Source organism: Rhamphochromis sp. 'chilingali' (assembly GCF_963969265.1).
Source record: "Rhamphochromis sp. 'chilingali' genome assembly, chromosome: 18".
NCBI classification, from domain to species: domain Eukaryota; kingdom Metazoa; phylum Chordata; class Actinopteri; order Cichliformes; family Cichlidae; genus Rhamphochromis; species Rhamphochromis sp. 'chilingali'.
The window spans coordinates 23,803,081-23,821,487 of record NC_137945.1 but is presented as its reverse complement, the minus strand read 5'-3'; the positions used below and the strand labels follow the sequence as shown (position 1 = coordinate 23,821,487).

Genomic DNA, 18,407 nt, shown 5'->3' with positions numbered 1-18,407 from the left:
TGGACAATAACTGAAAAATCTGAAGTCCCCGCTAATTTTGGCAGGAATGCTGGCAGGAACATTGCTGTCAGCATTGATGTTGATGATGGCATCAGTTATCACGTTGCAGAATCCTCCCTAAAAGTGTTAGAATACGATCAGTATAGGTCACATTAGGAGTGCCTGCTATGGGATTGGCTCTCAGTAAAGCGAGTGCTTTACTGAGAGTCTCATGTTCTGTCAGTCTCCCCAATTTCTTCTCAGTTAACCAGAGGAAATGTTCCTCATCTTCAAATTTCTGACATGAGTCTAGCAGCAGAGCACACATTCAGCATTCAGAGCTAATTCAACTGGACATGAAAGGTTTTCTGTCACCTCTGTAAGAGTCACTCTGATCAAGCATGAACCCAGTTTTATTCCATTTAGTGCATCTTTTTATTTGTTGACATGCCTGTGTTGTTGTGCTGGCCACTGCCTGTCAAATGAAAGACGAGAAACTCTGTCCCATTCTGTTTTTGTATCATTGTTATTATTTAACCTGAACTATGATCATTCATTTCTCACTTTCAGTCAAGCGAGACAGCCTTTGAGGTCCAATTGCTGAAGAAGAATGGCTGCTACAAGCTGATGGAGCTTTTGTATTCACGGCTTCCCAAAGAAGAGGTTTACTCAAAAGAGTCCCGCATTAATCAAGCCTACTGTCGCTCTGAGAAAACTGAGGGAAACGAGATGTCCAAGACTTTGATCAAGTAGGCCTCTCCAGCGCTTTGGTCACTTAAATTCCATTTTTATTTCATGAATAAGTGATTCATTCGTGATATATGATTACATACATTTTATTTCAATTAGGTCGTGTTTTGAAGCCTTCACTGAGAACATGGCTGGTGAGACTCAGCTCCTTGAACTCCGGAGACGCTATCACTGCACTTCGTACAACTGCGCCATCGCCGTCATCAGCTGCAGCTTCAGCGAGCCCAAATTCTACCATGGCTTCCTCTTCAGTGAGAAACCTGAGAAGGTAGTGCTTCGTTTGTATAAATACACCAACATCTCTCAGACGGCCTAGTTTAGTACAATGCAGTACAAACTACTTTTTTTTAGTTTATTTAATAGAAAAATTGGATATTGTGCTCACACTGTGTGTAATTGTGTCTTTCAACAAAGTGATGCATGCTGATAAATTTAGAATTAAACAGAAACACTCCAGCTTGTGCTTTTGATCCCTGCTGGCTGACTAAAACATGTTTGTCCTGTCGCACATGATCCTTTAGCAGGGATTATGTGCTTAAATTAGGAGGAGCAAGAAAACAAAACTCAGTTGACCATAATCTGCATTCTACTGACATCTAGTGGTGACATTTAAACACTGTTACTTGTGATACTCTGTAATTCATATAAAGTGGTAAAAAGTTTACTGTTAGTGACTTCACAGGACCTTACTGATGGTGTTTTCTTTTGTTCCAGAATCAGTTTATTCTTGAAAACATTATTGATGTTGAAAGGACCTACAACTTTCCAATTGAAATTGAGGTATGTGTTGTTGTTTGTTTGTTTTTTCTGCTAGTTTTAGTCATGGTTTATTAATTTATTTTTTTTAAACATTGCAGGTCCCGCTTGAGAGGAAAAAGAAATACGTTATGATTCGAAAAGAAGTAAATGAAGAGAATGGAGGTAAGAAGTGTTTCTGTTTGTCACAGACGTATAAATGTATCTTACTGCAGCTTGACGGTGTGTGTTTCTGTGATTTATTTGTGGTTTCCACAGAAGCTCCAGTCTATCTGTCCTCCCAGTCATACATGGCTGACAGCAGCCTGAGCGAGGAGATGAGCCAGTTTGACTTTTCCACAGGAGTCCAAAGCTTTTCCTTCAGTTCCCAAAACCCAGAAGGAGAAAAGCGGGCTGTTGCAAAAAGAGTTAGTTTTTTCTGTCTTTTAAAATGAGAACACAGGAGTTTAAAATGACTATTGTATAACCAGTTGAACATTTTTGAAAGCCCCAATGGAAACCAGTGTTAAGGATAAGTCATTTGCTGTTTCAAAATGGCTCTGGTTTCATGGTTATCAAGAAGGTTTGCTAACGTGTTTGTAAATCTAGGAGACAGAGGAGATGAGCCCGTCCCAGGATGCAATGGTTGATCTAGAAATGGATGAGCTAAACCAGCATGAATGCATGACGACCATGACTGCTCTTATTGGGCACATGCAAAGGAACAACATAACCCCCAAAACTGAACAGGTCAGTGCCAAAGTACGGCAGGTTTTCATTATTTATAACAGGATTAAGTAAGTCTGACGTTTACTTCAAATCCTAAAAATTTTCATGTAATTACAACTCTCTAATTAATCTCTGTAATGAATATTATGAATGTATGATGACTACTGAGGAGTTTGTGTCAAATGCTCTGTAAAACAGGGAAATGTGCCCAGTGAGCTTCCTCCATGGATGAAATTCCTACATGGAAAACTGGCAAATCCATCAACACCTCTGAACATTCGACTCTTCATCTCTAAGCTGATCATCAACACAGAGGAGGTGGATGTCCCTCAGTTAATTCTTTCAAATATAGAAATTAGTTAATAAAATAGGTTGTACGACTCATTTTCTTTTTTCTTTTTTTTTCTCCAGGTGTTTCGGCCTTATGCCAAGTACTGGCTTGGGCCACTTCTACAGCTTGTTGTCTCTGGAAACACTGGAGGAGTGGGGATCCATTTTATGGTGGTGGATGTGGTGGTTACGGTGCTATCCTGGACAAGCCTGGCTACACCCAAAGTTTGTCATAGTTCAATTTATGAATGTGAAAACGTGGCACCAAATCAGCTGCGATTCAGTTAATTTATTTATTTATTTTTGTTAAAACGCTACGGAGAGTCATAAATTGTATTTTACTCATTTGTTATCTGCTATGATATGATACATTTCTTATAATAAAAGTTTATCATTGATAACTTCTCTTTTTTTTAATCTAAGGGTAACCCCAGAGATGAAGTCCTTGCCAACCGGCTGCTGGAGTTCCTGATGAAGCACTGCTTTCACTCTAAGAGGCCCGTTTTCCGCCACAACCTGGAGATCATCCGCACTCTGGTAGAGTGCTGGAAAGACTGTCTGCATGTGCCTTACAGGTAGTGCTCACACAAGATCACATCAAGTCCAGATAAACTTAACAGTCACCAATATTTAAGCTGCTGGCATCTTATTTTGTACATCAAAAATCTGCATTTAATTACCAACATGGTAAATGGCCTGTATTTGTATAGCGCTTTACTAGTCCCTAAGGACCCCAAAGTGCTTTACACAACCAGTCACACACACATTCACACACTGGTGATGGCAAGCTACATTGTAGCCACAGCCACCCTGGGGGCACTGACAGAGGCGAGGCTGCTGGACACTGGCGCCACCGGGCCCTCTGACCACCACCAGTAGGCAACAGGTGAAGTGTCTTGCCCAAGGACACAACGACCGAGACTGTCGGAGCCGGGGCTCGAACCGGCAACCTTCCGATTACAAGACGAACGCCCAACTCTTGAGCCACGATCGCCCCATGTGTTATAAACACTGGTGTGCTGAACAGAGAATGAAATCTTTAGGAATAAACACTTTCTGATGAGTTGTTCCTGAGTAAAGTTGTCTGTTGTCGACTCTAATTATGTCTTATGTTGTTATAAAAAGTAGGAAAAATGCTGCATTATTTTATCCTTTTGTTTATTTGAATTACAAATGTTGTACGGTCTCAAACATATTAACATAAATTATAAATGTAAATTTTTTTTTCTTGCATGTTTTTTTGTTTGTTTTTTGTTTGTTTTTAACAAAATGAAACTGATCTGTGGTCCTTGGCTTTCTCTCTTTTCTTGCCTTCTCAGTCTAATATACGAGCGATTTTGTGGCACTGACGCTAACAGCAAAGACAACTCTGTCGGGCTTCAGCTGCTGGGAATCATCTTGGCAAACAACCTCCCTGCCTACGATGCGTCGTGCGGAATTGAATATGAGAGGTAAAAGTTGCAAGTTGGAAGATGCAAGTTGAAATCAAAGTTGAAATCAGCAAGCAGGAAGCGAAAGGCAGACTTTGGTGTATTTTTGGCAAATCCTCCTGGATCTTTCCACAATTCACAGCAATCACAGGTTATAATGGTTCTTCACCAAATTGTGCTCAAGGTCAGGGTTACATTTGTCGAGCAGTAATGTGTGAAAAGGATCGCGATCCAGATGAGCTACTATGCCACTGACATTATAGTCACATGTATATATGTGTGTTGTAGCTCATGTACTGCTGTGCTGCAAAAATATGATTTCTGTATGGTGTCCTCTTTCTTTTTTTCTCCTTCAGGTACATTCAGTCTCTCACCACCAACGTGTCCTATGTAAGATATAAAGAAGTCTACTCGGCTGCTGCTGAAATTATCGGCCTCATCCTGAAGAGCATGACTGATATGGGCGAGGTATGAACTTTTTCTAGTTTCGGTTCATTTATGCCTCGACCACATGTTAGATTTATTTTGACGAGTCTAAGTGTTTATCTTATGTTATCCTTCTCAAATCACTGAAATCCCTTTTTCAGTTTTATTGCAAGAATTGTTGTTTTTCCCTCACAAGTATGACTTAATTTTTTAATGTTTTTATTGCTTAGCAACATCAAGAACTTCTCAGTCTTGCTACAAGTAAGATAACAAATCTGAAGAAAAAAGACCTGGATGACAAGTTCATTATTTGTTTGAACAAAGTCTCCAAGCATTTTCCTCCATTTATGGATCGGTAAGTTTACAGTGCGAATTTATTTATTTATTTATTTATTTTAGTATAATTTTCTAAATGTAATTATCAAGCTACCTTCCAAGCTTTGGTCTTCATTATTTTCTTTGTATTTTTCAGGTTTGTGAATTATGTGTTCTTCCTCCTGCCAAAGCTGCACGGCGTCTTAAAGACTAACTGCTTGGAGTGCGTTCTGAGCCGTGCTGATGTCATTCCAGACATCTTCCTGCAGCTGAAGATCACCGGCTTCATTCAGATGATGAACCATAGGCGAGTTCTTCCTTGCTGCCTCTCTGTTTAGTTCTCTTTTTTTATTATCATATCCACCATCATCATTGCAAAAATGTCAGAAATGATCACAGAACCCTATTGGGCCTCTGCGGTGGAGTTTTCTTTTTTTATACACGCCAACAGGGCCAAACATTTGAATGTGTGTTAGCGCAAGTAAAATCCTTTAATGGTGATGGAAGCATTAACCATACGGAATCAATGGGAATTTGACATTCAGGGCATTTTTTTAAATTTAGTTTGTGATCAATTAAATAACTATAAATGTGGGGTGGGTTAGCAGGTGATCTATATGCCTGGGTTCAGCTCCACCCGTCCTGTGTGCCATTCTCCCTGTTCTCTGTCCCTTCTTTCTTGTTATAAAAATAATAAAAGCCAAAAATAAATCTTACAAAATTAAAAGTGTAAATTAAGAGGTGCTGAACCATGTTCCTCCACATTTCTCTTTCCAGGGATGAGGCACGGCAGAGAGCATGCCTCGATATCATCCACAAGATTATTCCCCGTCTGACGCCGGTGGAGCTTCAAGAGCTGCTGGGCTCTGTTACGGCTTTCGTCTCTCATCCTTCTCCAGTCTGCAGAGAGCGGATGTACGACATCCTAATGTGGATCCAGGACAACTATGGGTGAGGCTTTTTGGCTTCCAGCCTCAACCAGATCATAGTTTACTATTTTTTGTTTGCCTTATTGGTATTTATTTGTTTGGAAATGTGCTGCCTCTTGGCCAGGACTCCCTTGAAAAAGAGGTTTTTGATCTCAACGGGACATTCCTGGTTAAATAAAGGTTAAATAAAAAATTAGTGTTTTCAGATTCGACCCACATAATGCCTTTGTACAGTCTTTTTTCAGTAGGATCGTCTGACCGTTTTATTCATGTGACATGTTATTTTTCTTCCAGCGATGATGAAAGCATGGAAGACAACACCTCACTGGAAATTCTCAATGCTGCTAAAGAAACACTGCTTCAGGGTTTGTCAGAAGAAAATCAAGGCCTTCAGTAAGCACCCAATATGACTTTTTTATCCCCATGCTAATATAATGAGATACTTTCCACAGTGGATATTTGTATTTTTTAAATTTATTTCATCTTTTGTCGACTCTTCTGATGTTGTGTACTCCTCGTTCCGTCTTTTCAGGCTGTATGTTTGTAACTTCTGGAGTCAGGAGAAGCGCCTCCCCACTGCGACCCTCGAGCGAATGTTGATGGTGCTCCGTTCTCTGTACTCCTGCAAAATAGAGAGGTGCTTTTTAAGCCTGGCCACCAATCTGCTTCTGGAAATGACGAGCCAGAGTCCGGACTTTAAACGAAACATGTTTGAGTATCCGCTGTCCGAGTGCACCTTCCAGGTCAGCTTTTGTGTTTCTTGGATTCATTTACAGAAAAGAAGAAGAAGAAACAACTTTATCTGTTTTGGGTTTTTTTTTTATTTGCTTGTTACTAAGAAGCCTGATTTGTGAATATCATGTTTTCATTTCACTCTATAGGACTATGTGATCGATTCCAATTGGCGCTTCAGGAGCACAGTAATGACCCCCATGTTTGTTGAAACCCTAAGCTCTCAAGGCCCAGAGAGTGTGGCAGCATCTCAGTCTGGAGCGATGAAGGGAAAGCTCCGAGCCACGCAGACTTCATTAGAGTTCAGTCAGACACAAACACAAGGTACCGCTGTGTTTCAGTTTACCCACCTTCAACGCAACAAAGTACCTGTTAAAATGCTTTCCTTCATTTTTGAATATGCAGATTACCACAGCTGTGTTTTTCCCAGGTCGACGTACTGCATATAACTGGCTGACAGGCAGCAGCGTGGATACGCTGGCAGAGTACTCACTCGGCTCCGAGTCGATGTCGTCGTTGCTGGTGTTTGATAAGAAAGCAGAGAGGCGAACCGCAGCGAGAAGACCAATAGGAGAAGGCTTTGGGCTGAGGCGCCTCACTGCATCAACAGATGAGGTGGACAGCCGCACCAGAGGTTAGTTTGACCATCCACCTCAGTATTAACTGCATAGTATTAAATGTAAACTAATTTTTCAGTTTTTGATAAAAAAAAAAAAGCACCACCACAAACACATCTTGTTTCAGTAAGAAGAGACTAAAGCTTCACTCATTGGTTTAAATGTAAATTTTCACTTTGTATGAACAGCAGTAAATGAGCAGCGGGCTAACATCCTGAGACTGAGACGCAGATTTCTGAAGGATCAGGAGAAAGTCAGCTTAGGTTTTGCCAAAAAGGAGATCCAGCATCAACGGCAGGAAAAGGTATCTACCGTGCTGGGATTCAACCAGGAGCCACTCAGACCAATCCGTTCATCTATAATGCAGATTTTCTGTGTTTGCTCTCGCTAACTTTCCAGGCCTGCGATAGACTCGTAACTATCAGTGGTTCTCTTGTGTGTCACAGGAAGAAAAAGCCAATCTGGCCCTTAGAAAAGAGGCTCAGGTGACTTTGTATCGTAACTACAGGGTGGGAGACTTTCCAGACATCCAAATCCCGTACAGTAACCTCATCGCTCCACTTCAAGCTCTAGCACAGGTAAGACTGCCAACGCCATCTGTTCAGACAAACCATAAACGGGCACATGATGAACCATATGATCAGACTTTGATTTTATCATAAACACTTCATAGACCAAAAATAGTTGCAAATGATGGGCCAAAATGAAGGGGGAAATTTTAAGGAAGAAATATTGTATGTAAAATGTTAAATATTACATTTTTCCCCTTGCCCTAACTAGAGAGACCCGATTTTAGCCAAACAGCTGTTCAGCTCTCTTTTTGCTGGTATACTGCAAGAAATGGCGAAACAACGGAGGCCAGAGGAGAGCGCGAGGATCAAAGAGGAGCTGCGGTCCAACATGAGCAACTTCCTGAGCAAGAGTACGCTCTGCTTTCCTCCGTTTATAGCATGTGTGCAGGTAAGAAACAGATTTGATAGTTAAACTCCCCTTTCTGTATTTAATATACTGAAGAAAATATATATAAATGTTGTATTTTGGGGGGCTTTTTTGTGTGCTAGGATATGTGCTACCAACATAAAGAGCTCCAACAGCTCAACCCAGCTTCCATCAGCTCCACTTGTCTCATGAGTCTGCAGCAGCCATCGGGCATCCTGCTGCTGGAAGAGGGTTTACTGCATGCTGACGGCCCCGCTGAACGTCCTGCCAAACGGTCACGAGGACACAAAGAAATCCCCCCAGACACCAATAAATGGATTAATCTCGCAAGGTATTGCAGTAATTGCTGCCTTACAGCTGAGTGTTATTCTTAATATTTCTTTATCTGATTTTTTTATTCTTCAAAATATTTAATTACATCAACGAACAAAATCAGAGCTATGATGTCACTGAAGGTCACAGGTTCAGGAGTTTTAGTTTGCTGATTGAGAGTGTCTGGAGTTTGTTTTGAAGTGGAAAATTAAAAAAAAATCAGTATAGTATTGTGTGTTATGATTTTGTGTCATAACATGGACACCAAATATCAATATTTTTCTGATATTTTGGACTGACTTCACTCACTCACAGAGATTGTTGAAGGTTTGGCAACAAGTACTGTCTAATTTATAAATGCAGACAGATTGCTGCATTTCCATCAGTCTGAATGAATCTGTGTCACAACTCGAGGGGACAGCTGGTTGTATTGTGGTTATATTCCTGCAGAATAGGAACGTTGCTGGGAGCAAATGTAATAGTTAAATGTGACTTTCTCTCCATGTAGACAGCAACACCTGTGACTTTCACTGATTTATCACAGTTAATTGCTGTAATATAATAAGTAGATTGCTTTTAACTGCAAACTAGACTAATAGTATAATGACTTTATCTTAAATAACGTTTGTTTCACTGTCAGTGTTTGCATGTGTTGACTGTCTCACTTTGCTTCAAAAAACAATATTCAGCATGTCACAAAATCACGGTAATATTGTATCAGGAGTGAAGTATAGTGATAAAGTTGTATCACGGGGTGTGTGGTGGTTGCCACCTCTAATATTTACTGTGCTGTTTTTCTCCCGCTGTTCTCCAGGCTCTACAAATCTTTGGAAGATTATGATGTTGTGCGTGGAATCTTTGGTGGTAAAGTCGGGACCAAATCCATCACTTGTACTGCGCTCCAAGCTGAAGCCAACACTGACTTTGCAGAGGCTGTGAAGCTTTACAATGAGGTTTGTTAGTCCAGTAGAAGCTGGTGGTTGAATCCCATATTTTCCCACCGGAAGGGAAGGAAACCATATTAAATATTTCAGGAAAACATATGAAGTAATATATGAAATCAAAGGGCACCAGGTTTCACCGGATTGCTTGCTGTTTGTTTAAACTCTTATATACTGACAGGCTCTAAACACCGAGAGCTGGCCTGATGGCGAGCCCACAGACAGTGAGAAGGACTTCTGGGAGATGGCTGCTATGGATGCATATAGTCATTTGACTGAGTGGAAGTCTCTTCAGTACTGCTCCACTGTGAACATAGATGAAAACTCACCACCCAACTTGGAAATGATGTGGTCAGAGCCTCTCTACCAGGTAATAATAACCCAAATGATTTTACAGTTTAGGAATTCCCACTCACCTGCAACTGAAGCCTGCATTTTTCCTCTGTTGTGGTAACTGATGGCTTAAATTGGAAACCTACATTTTGTAATCTATTCATTCATTTCGTGGCTTTCCAAAACTCCTTGAATGAAACACTGCCGCAGTGAATTAGGTTTAAAGATTTACTTTGCAGGGTTTGGGGCTGTTGATCTGCAGAAATAGAACATATTTGTAATCATGTTCCTTCGGTTTCCCTTCCTGAAGATAACAATCTTGGTTTAATTACCTTGAGTGAGCTATGCTATGCTATGTCCCTGCTATGTTGCCCCACTTTATTTCCACATTAGCCCTGTTTACACAAAAGTGGCTCTAGAGCGTTTCTCTTTTCTTTCTTTCTTTTTTTTTTTAGCAGTTGTGGCTTTTCCTTCACGCTAGTAAGAGGAGACTTAGGGGTATACAGTTGGGTCCTTCTGCAACCTCACCACTAGGTGTCACTGAATCCTTAAAACTGTATCTTTAAAATTGAAAAGAAATGTGTAGCATAGCAGTGTAACAAAAGCATTCACAGCATGTTGTGACATTTTTGGTCATTTGATATCAAATCCATTCTTCAAATGTTTTGCTTCCCTGGCGATTGCATTTGTCCTAGGAAATGTACCTGCAGCACATGATACGTAGCATGTTGAAGCAGCTGCAGCGGGGCGAGCGGGACCAAACGCTCCTCAGCTTCATCGACAATGCCATGAAGTTGGAGGAGCGCAAAAAGCTGCTGGAAAGTCATTACAGCCAGGAACTCAGCCTGCTCTACATCCTGCAAGAGGACTACGACCGCGCCAAATACTACACAAACTACGCCATGCAGCTCTTTATGGAGGTCTGCTCTCACACTCATTTCTCTGTCCAGCACATTCGATTCTTTGATTTACAGAGAACAGTTTATTTCATAAATGAAATGGGGGGGGGAAACGGTTATATATGTACAGATTGTTGCTGTTAACTGAATAAGCAGACAAGTGTGTTATCTAGATTAACTTATTACACATGCTTACTTCGTTTGCCTCATATAGAGTTACTCCAACGTGGATACACTCCTGACTAAAAGCCGGCTAACCATTCTGCAGTCAGTGCAGGCCTTGACCGAAATCCAGGACTTCCTGTTGTTTATTAAAGAAGAGGGTGAGTGGATAGTGGCTTTTTAAAATGTTTAAAATGTTTGTTTGGTCTTTTTACAAGATTTTGGAATATTTATTCCTAAAACTGTCTTTGTTTGAATTTTTTTTTTTTTCAAGCTCTGAAACATTTTTGCAATTTTTACAATTTTTTTTTATTAGTGTCTTTGGACTCCCTCAAGCACCTCATCAGATCATGGACTGAACGGTATCCTGATGCTAAAGTGGACCCAGTGAATGTGTGGGATGATATCATTACATCTCGGTAAGAAGACTCTGCGTGCATATCTTTTTTTTTTTTTTTTTTAAAGTAAAGACAAATAACAGAACCTGATACTACCTTATTTTTTTCTCTACGTTTCAGGTGTTTCTTTTTGGATAAGATCAGGGAAAAGCTCAGAGGCCATGCTCCATCTGACAGCATGGAGGTGGACGGCTCAGGTGACCCAGCGGGCGACATTGAGACATTAGTAAATGACTGCAAGTTCAACATGAAGCTACGCATGGCTGATGGAGCCCAGAAGCAGGTGAAGAAACAAGTGTGGATGTTCCTCTGTCTGTTCTTTAGCATGCTTTCCCATCAAACTCATCCTGGACAAGCAAATGTTTTCAGAATAACTTCCCCGTAGCTGTGAAGCTGCTGAAAGAACTTCACAAAGAAGCCAAAATGGACAGAAGATGGCTGCTGCGGTGGGTCCACAGTTTTAGCCGCTACAGCCATAAACGGTGTCAGGCTCAGGGTCCTGTGGAGCAAATCAGCACCATGCTGAAAACCATCCCACTCCTGGGTGAGAAGGAAAAAGAATGCCACACAAGTGTCGAGTATTCAAAGCTTAAAGGCCTTCAGCTTTCTTTTTTGCCATATTTCATGTCAGCTCATTTCTCTCTCCAGAGGACCTTCAGGCTGACACTGACAGTCAGAGTGCTACAGCTAAAGTGTTCAGATACCAGAAGATTCTCCAGGGTACATCGTTCGACATCTTGGCCACAGCTGTAAGCAGAAGTCCGTCAGTCCTAGGAACTATCGATGCTGACAAAGCAGAGAGAGTCGTAAAGCTTTCTGGAGTTTCCTCGTCCAATGCAGATCCAAAGGTACTCTACTTTTTAGGAAAATACATTGTTTATAGTTGCTGGCTAGAGAAGAAACTTGCATGAATGACTAAACTGGGATTATAGTGGCAAAAATAATTGGATGTAAAGTGTTCTGCATCATTTCTGTGCTATATATGGGAATTGCAAAAGGCTCCACTTTATTCCACAGCAGATTATCACACTAAACCCTTCTTTGTAATTTTATACCAATTGAATGAACAAATGAATCACAAAAGCAGTTTTTTCCTGCAGAAAGTGGAAGTGGGATTGCAGTTACAGGCGCTGAAGTTGCTATGTGAAGCGACCAGAAAGGCCGACGAGGAGCTTCAGTCTTATTCTCAGGACTTTGTGGAGACTAGCAGCATCATAGAGACGTACATGACCTTGGCTAACTTCTGTGACAAACGGTTAAGAGAGGAGGAGCAGAGCGATGCTGGTGAGTAGTGACATTTCCCAGGAAGAGATTTGTTCAGATTGATGCAAAAAAGACCAACAGTGAGCACCCAGAGTACTTAATGTGATCAATACTTGGTCTTAACACTTTAGCTGTGTGCTGAAGACTACTGAGAGGATTATTTCCTCCCTCAAATGTTGGTTGCCATTGTTTACGGTTACAGAAACACAGTTTCCAGAGCTTCTGGTGCTGCCGATGCATGTAGTGGAAAACATGTTGAAAGCACTGAAGATGAATTCAGAGGAGGCTCGCCTCAGGTTCCCACGCCTGCTACAGATCATTGAGTTGTACCCGTCTGAGACGCTGGACCTCATGACAAAAGAGGTTAGCTTTGTTAACAAAGAATGTCTTTAGTATGTCGAAACGTAATTCTGCTGATTATAAAAGAAAAATAATATATGTCCAGTAAACATAAAAAACATTGAAACTATTAGCAAATGTAAACCAAATACCTTAAAGCTTTGGGAATGCAGATGTTTTAATTGTGTCGTCTGTCTGTATATAGATGATGTCTGTTCCCTGCTGGATGCTGATTAGCTGGATCAGTCAGATGGTTGCTCTTTTGGACAAGCCAGAAGCTGTGGCAGTACAGCACTGCATAGAGCAGATAGCAGAGTGCTACCCTCAGGCACTGGTTTATGCACTCATGATCAGCAGTGAGAGCTACCAGTTTGAGGACTCGGCTACAGGACACCAGCAACAGGAGTTTGTCAACAGGTAAGTTTGTAGGTGCAGTTTTTTGGGGGGTCGGTGTTAAAAATATTTTTTCAAAAGCTTCAGTTTAATTTTATGAGCGCTGTGCATCAACAGGCTCAAGAGCATGCTGGACAAGGGAGGTGCTGTGAAGAACTTTGTGGATGCGCTTCAGCAGCTGACAAATCCTGAGATGATCTTTAAGGTAATGAGTGAAAGTTCAGACATGATTTCAATCAAAATGCCAGACGAAAACTGATTGTTTTCATTCTGTCCACACGCAGGATTGGTGGGATGGCGTAAGAAATGAACTGGAAAAGCCGACTTTTAACAGGAAGCAAATGGGAGACTTGTATGAAGAGATGCGGTCTATACTCGGAGACTGCAGCGCAGATAGTCACGGGATGTTTCGAAAGAAATTCATCAAAGTTTGTCATTTCTTTTCTTTTTTTCCTCTTTTTTTTATCTCAAAAATATGATTCTCCAGAAATTTGTGAAATTAGGAGGCTAGTACAGATCATTCATCAGCAAGTGAAAAGAATATGCAGCTTCTAATCAAGAAAATATAATGTTATGCTGTTCCCTGCAGAAGTTTTTCAAAGACGTGGAGAAATTGTTGGGACCGAACGGCAAACAGCTGTTTGAAAAGAGGAAAGATAAAACCTTTTTGCAGAAAGTGGATGACCTGGCTGCATCCATGCGTGGATTTCAGAAGGAGCCAGGGAACCTGAAGGAATACTCACCTTGGCTGAGTGGATTTAAAGCAGACTCATTCAGAAATGAGCTGGAGATCCCAGGTTAAGAGCTATACTGATTAATATTGTTTGATTTATTTCAAACAGTCTCATCCGTTATGTTCTATCCACTGATGAGGCTGTGTTTTCTTTCTCGCAGGACAATATGACGGGAGAGCCAAACCACTGCCAGAGTATCATGCAAAGATAACCGGCTTTGATGAGAGGGTATGCACTTTAAAACAGGAAGAGTTAAACGGTTTGTTCTCGTCCTGGCTGTAAGTGTGAAAGTTCTCTGGGATCTTGCCTGCAGGTAAAGGTGATGTCTTCTATTCGTCGTCCCAAGCGTCTCATCATTCGTGGGGATGACGAGCGGGACCACCCCTTTCTGGTAAAGGGCGGGGAGGACCTCCGACAGGACCAACGAATCGAACAGCTTTTCGCTGTCATGAACATCCTGCTGAGCCAGGACACGTCGTGTTTGCACAGAGGCTTGCAGCTCCGCACCTATCAAGTCATTCCTATAAACACAAGGTGGTGGGCATGTCTGTGTCTCCATATCTGTCCCTTCAGTTCCACTTACACTGATTAAAGATTGAATAAAATGGGTTTTTTTTTTAATTTTCTCTGATAAGACTATCCAGTAAGAAAAATTTATTTAATATTATAAGTATCATTTGGTTCTTGGTCCCATATTTAATTACTTAACAATTATTAGACAAAATATTAACTAACTAAGCAAATTATGATTACAGAATTGGTCTGATTGAATGGATGGAAAACACCTGTACTCTAAAGGAGTTTGTGCTCAACACAATGACTGGGGAGGAGCAGCAGAGGGCAGGGAGGTACAGTATATTTATTCCACCCTAATGCCGTGGCCCTGTGTTTGGTGAAGAACATGAAGTTCATCTAGTGTGTGATGAGTTTGATGATATGATGGCAGTTGTGTCTTTGTTTTAAAGTTCCATGGATGAGTACAACGCCTGGCTCTCACGCTTTGCACCAGAAAACCGAAAAGACAAAAATCGTGTGAGCGCTATTGCACTTTATGGTCTGGCCTATAAGTGAGTTACCTGAATTTTTACTCCTATGACACTGGGTTCAATAAATGCTCATAAAAAACAATTTGAATAATTTTAACAGACTTACACGTGCATTTCATTCTTTGCCAGGAAAGCAAAACGTGCCGATGCTGTCAACAACTTTATGAAAGTATTGCAGTGTGTGCCCAGCGATTTGCTGAAGTAAGTGGACTGCATGTATAGCATGACTGCTCGGGACATGGTAACACTTGCAGTAATAACCTTCATATTTTTCTTTGTTTTAAATTCTAGGAGAGCTTTTCTAAACATGTGCAACAGTCCGGAGGCCTTTCTGTCCCTGCGATCCCACTTCATTAGCTCTCACGCTTTGCTGTGCGTGAGTCACTGGATTCTTGGGATTGGAGATCGCCACCTCTCCAACTTCATGATAAATATGGAAACAGGGGGCATGATTGGCATTGACTTTGGGCATGCGTTTGGCTCATCCACACAGGTATATCCAGTGAAAGGAATGTTAACTCGCCTAAAGCAAAATGCCATAGAAGAGGCAATAAGTGATTTACACGTGATTGGGTTGGGAGAATTTATTGTCTGGTTTAGGTGTATGAATCTTACTGTCACCGCTGAGGTGACCGGCTGCATGAATGTGAAGCATGTCAGAAGGTGACCTACTGTACTGTTAATCTCTTTCTGTGCAATCCCGTATTTTCTCCCAGTTCCTCCCTGTGCCTGAGCTCATGCCTTTCCGGCTGACCCAACAGTTTGTGAATTTAATGCAACCCTTGAAGGAGTCCGGTTTGATCCAGAACATCATGGTTCATTCGTTGCGGGCCTACAGGGCTGAGCCAGACCTTCTGCTTAACACTATGGACGTGTTTGTCAAGGAACCCTCCCTGGACTGGAAGGTAACCATTGAATGAGTGGATAGATTTTGGATAATGTTTTCAATAGTGTTCATTGAGATTTTAATGCATCCATTTAGCCACAACTCTCTTAAGGTGTCGCCACATTATTCCAGTCAGGTTGAAGTCTGGACTTTTCTGGATTCGTTTCTTCCTCAGCCCTTCTCTTGAAGATTTGGGTCTGTGCTTAGGATCATTTGACTCTAGAATACAGAGAAGTTCATGGTCGACTCAATGACTGCAAAGTGCCCAAGTCCTGTGTTGTATCCAAAGCAAGTTCAAATCATCACCCCTCGACTTTGCAGACAGCACATGCTGAATTTTGGATACGGATCAAGATTGTATTATATACAACATGTGGCATGTTCTGTTTTCATTTGTGGCTCTTGGCCATTGTATAGTCTATTGTTTTACAGTTTTTGTTTGTGAAATTGAATTAATTTAATTTCCCCCAATAAAATGTTGCTTGCTGTTGCACATTAAAGACTTTTAATCTGTTTTTCAAATTACGATACAAAAAAGTTGTGTTATTGTTATCATGCAGAACTTTGAGATGAAACAACTGAGGAAAGGAGGCACATGGACAGAGACTGTGAACACCAAAGAAATCAACTGGTATCCCTTGCAGAAGGTTAACTTTGCCAAGAGAAAACTGGATGGAGCTAATCCAGCTGCTATAACCAGGTAGATCATCAAATCATATTATGAAACGTCTAATAGGATTTAATTAACGTTCTATGCTAGTACAACCCTCTGTTTTTGACATCCATAATGATGGAAAGTCCCAGTACTCAACTAATGGTAACATTTTACCGAGTGTGTTGATTCATATTAGGGGTCATATCTGAAATCAGAAACCTTTATAATACAATTCAGTCACTGTTTTGTTATTCTCCAGCTTGTCTTGTTTTTGACTTGATGTTTTGGGTTTATTTTGTCAGTGAGGAGCTGAAGCTGGGTTTTGAGAAGGATGGTGCCTTCCCGGGGATGCAGTCGGTGGCTCTGGGCACTAAGGAGCACAACATTCGTGCTAGACTTCCAGCCGAAGGCCTGTCAGTGGAGAATCAGGTGGACTGTCTGCTAGACCAGGCCATGGATCCAAATGTGCTTTGCAGAGTTTGGGTGGGCTGGGAACCGTGGATTTGAGTCATTCAAAATAAATCACACGTTTAGAAACTGTATGCAAATGATTTTTAGGGCCTGAAAGAATCCTTTGATGTCAAATATGTTCTCTAATGCAGTTGTGGAAAACCTTTATATGCGTCTTGTTCTTTTTTTTGCCAATTTGCTTGGCAAAATTGTATGACGTTTGGAACAAAAGGAAGAAATAAAATTCTGTGGAAAGTGTGAAATCTGTAACTAATTTTATAACTATACACTACGGCATTTATATAGTAATATTTTATTATGAATTCAGCCATGTAGTTATAATTCAGTTGCACAGGGCAGGTAATCAGAAAACTTTCCCATTAAGAACGGGAATTAATCAGATTAGAGATTTGACAGTTGAACGGGATAACTGATGATCACCCATTAGTTACTAATGGTAACTAATACCAGTCAAGTACCAGTCCAATCAAATTAGTTTCCTTAGAGCATTAGCCATTTTTTAAACAAGTTGCTGTGTTGACATCAAGACAAATGCTCCATACAAAACCTGGTGGAGTCAGGAAGGAGGCAGCAAATGGCAGGAACGGCTAACAATGCAACAAATAAGCACAAGTTGGCATCACAGGCCTAGTCATTGTTCATATGCAGTTGTTTTAAAAGTCGAGCTTGCCAAATTTGACCAAGTGTGTGTCTTTAGAGTGAGGTAATAAAACATGTTGGTAACAGTAGACACATAATTACATGAAAAATAGGCAAAACCTTTAAAATCTGCATTTATGTACACTTATTTTAAAAACCGGATGCTGCACAGTGCACCAGCAACTGAAGAAAACAGGCATGTCTGCTCTTTCATAACCTCTATTGAAATCGTTTATATGGATAAGGCTTGTGCAAAGTATTTTCAATAAATCACACTTACTTAAAGACATTCAAATTTAATCAAAGCTTTAAAAGTATGTGGTTTAGAATATGTAAACCTAAATCACATGTTGATAAAAAGCAGAACTTACGAAACCTTTGATCTGCGGCATGTCAGCCTGCTTAATGTACAACCGGAAAGTGCAAGACAGCAGAAGTAACGAAACAGCAAACTGTTGATAAAGGTGCTGAACACCTGATGCAATTTGCTGTCTCACTTCCTTTTTGCAGCATTTGACATGCGCCTGTATTCAATTTGCTATTCTATAAAAGATGCAGATAACATACACTCAATATCGATTACTAAAAATAACCAGTTAATCAGTTACTTATTGTCTCTATTAATTCTTTAGTCATCTCAAATTTTGCCTGAGAAATGACCCAAATTATAAATAATTGTCTATCAGCTGAACAAATCATCAGTCGCACTGGAAAAGAGCAAAATAATGTTAGAAATAAATAAACCAGGTGAGTTTTCTAACTGGAAGTTATTCACTGAATCCAGAGACGACTAAAATGAATTCTGACGTGAATTTTGGGGGAAAATGACCCAAGGTGGTAAATTTCAGATGGCTACTCTTCTAAACTGTTGATGAATTGAACTGGAACAAGCTGTAATTTTATGAAGTATGAAATTCAAATTTTAAATCCTCGAATGTCTCCCTGTCCTTTTAGCCTCTGCTCTGACTTTGCAACTTTAACATAGACATGGAGCCAAGTGGTGAAACCACCATATGTCACAATAT

At 40.7% G+C, this 18,407-nt stretch overlaps 1 protein-coding gene across 1 annotated transcript in view; it reads left to right on the top strand.

Moving 5' to 3' along the window:
• The window catches only part of prkdc (protein kinase, DNA-activated, catalytic subunit), a 31,509-nt gene extending 14,524 nt beyond the window's left edge, over window positions 1-16,985 (top strand). The window contains exons 42-86 of the mRNA XM_080864311.1: window positions 550-728; window positions 829-997; window positions 1,444-1,509; window positions 1,587-1,650; window positions 1,744-1,892; window positions 2,074-2,214; window positions 2,392-2,511; window positions 2,605-2,748; window positions 2,947-3,098; window positions 3,843-3,974; window positions 4,310-4,421; window positions 4,610-4,734; window positions 4,852-5,001; window positions 5,472-5,645; window positions 5,918-6,016; window positions 6,156-6,366; window positions 6,505-6,679; window positions 6,786-6,989; window positions 7,161-7,276; window positions 7,419-7,550; window positions 7,753-7,932; window positions 8,034-8,242; window positions 9,038-9,176; window positions 9,346-9,534; window positions 10,193-10,417; window positions 10,611-10,719; window positions 10,875-10,977; window positions 11,077-11,239; window positions 11,326-11,500; window positions 11,605-11,804; window positions 12,057-12,240; window positions 12,422-12,582; window positions 12,764-12,975; window positions 13,069-13,156; window positions 13,236-13,379; window positions 13,541-13,748; window positions 13,846-13,913; window positions 13,999-14,219; window positions 14,441-14,533; window positions 14,651-14,752; window positions 14,861-14,932; window positions 15,023-15,224; window positions 15,448-15,636; window positions 16,178-16,317; window positions 16,575-16,985. Coding sequence (XP_080720437.1) covers window positions 550-728; window positions 829-997; window positions 1,444-1,509; window positions 1,587-1,650; window positions 1,744-1,892; window positions 2,074-2,214; window positions 2,392-2,511; window positions 2,605-2,748; window positions 2,947-3,098; window positions 3,843-3,974; window positions 4,310-4,421; window positions 4,610-4,734; window positions 4,852-5,001; window positions 5,472-5,645; window positions 5,918-6,016; window positions 6,156-6,366; window positions 6,505-6,679; window positions 6,786-6,989; window positions 7,161-7,276; window positions 7,419-7,550; window positions 7,753-7,932; window positions 8,034-8,242; window positions 9,038-9,176; window positions 9,346-9,534; window positions 10,193-10,417; window positions 10,611-10,719; window positions 10,875-10,977; window positions 11,077-11,239; window positions 11,326-11,500; window positions 11,605-11,804; window positions 12,057-12,240; window positions 12,422-12,582; window positions 12,764-12,975; window positions 13,069-13,156; window positions 13,236-13,379; window positions 13,541-13,748; window positions 13,846-13,913; window positions 13,999-14,219; window positions 14,441-14,533; window positions 14,651-14,752; window positions 14,861-14,932; window positions 15,023-15,224; window positions 15,448-15,636; window positions 16,178-16,317; window positions 16,575-16,779 — 6,795 coding nt within the window. The 3' untranslated portion in view covers window positions 16,780-16,985. The remainder of the gene's footprint in view (window positions 1-549; window positions 729-828; window positions 998-1,443; window positions 1,510-1,586; window positions 1,651-1,743; window positions 1,893-2,073; window positions 2,215-2,391; window positions 2,512-2,604; window positions 2,749-2,946; window positions 3,099-3,842; window positions 3,975-4,309; window positions 4,422-4,609; window positions 4,735-4,851; window positions 5,002-5,471; window positions 5,646-5,917; window positions 6,017-6,155; window positions 6,367-6,504; window positions 6,680-6,785; window positions 6,990-7,160; window positions 7,277-7,418; window positions 7,551-7,752; window positions 7,933-8,033; window positions 8,243-9,037; window positions 9,177-9,345; window positions 9,535-10,192; window positions 10,418-10,610; window positions 10,720-10,874; window positions 10,978-11,076; window positions 11,240-11,325; window positions 11,501-11,604; window positions 11,805-12,056; window positions 12,241-12,421; window positions 12,583-12,763; window positions 12,976-13,068; window positions 13,157-13,235; window positions 13,380-13,540; window positions 13,749-13,845; window positions 13,914-13,998; window positions 14,220-14,440; window positions 14,534-14,650; window positions 14,753-14,860; window positions 14,933-15,022; window positions 15,225-15,447; window positions 15,637-16,177; window positions 16,318-16,574) is intronic.
• The last annotated feature ends 1,422 nt before the right edge of the window (window positions 16,986-18,407 follow it).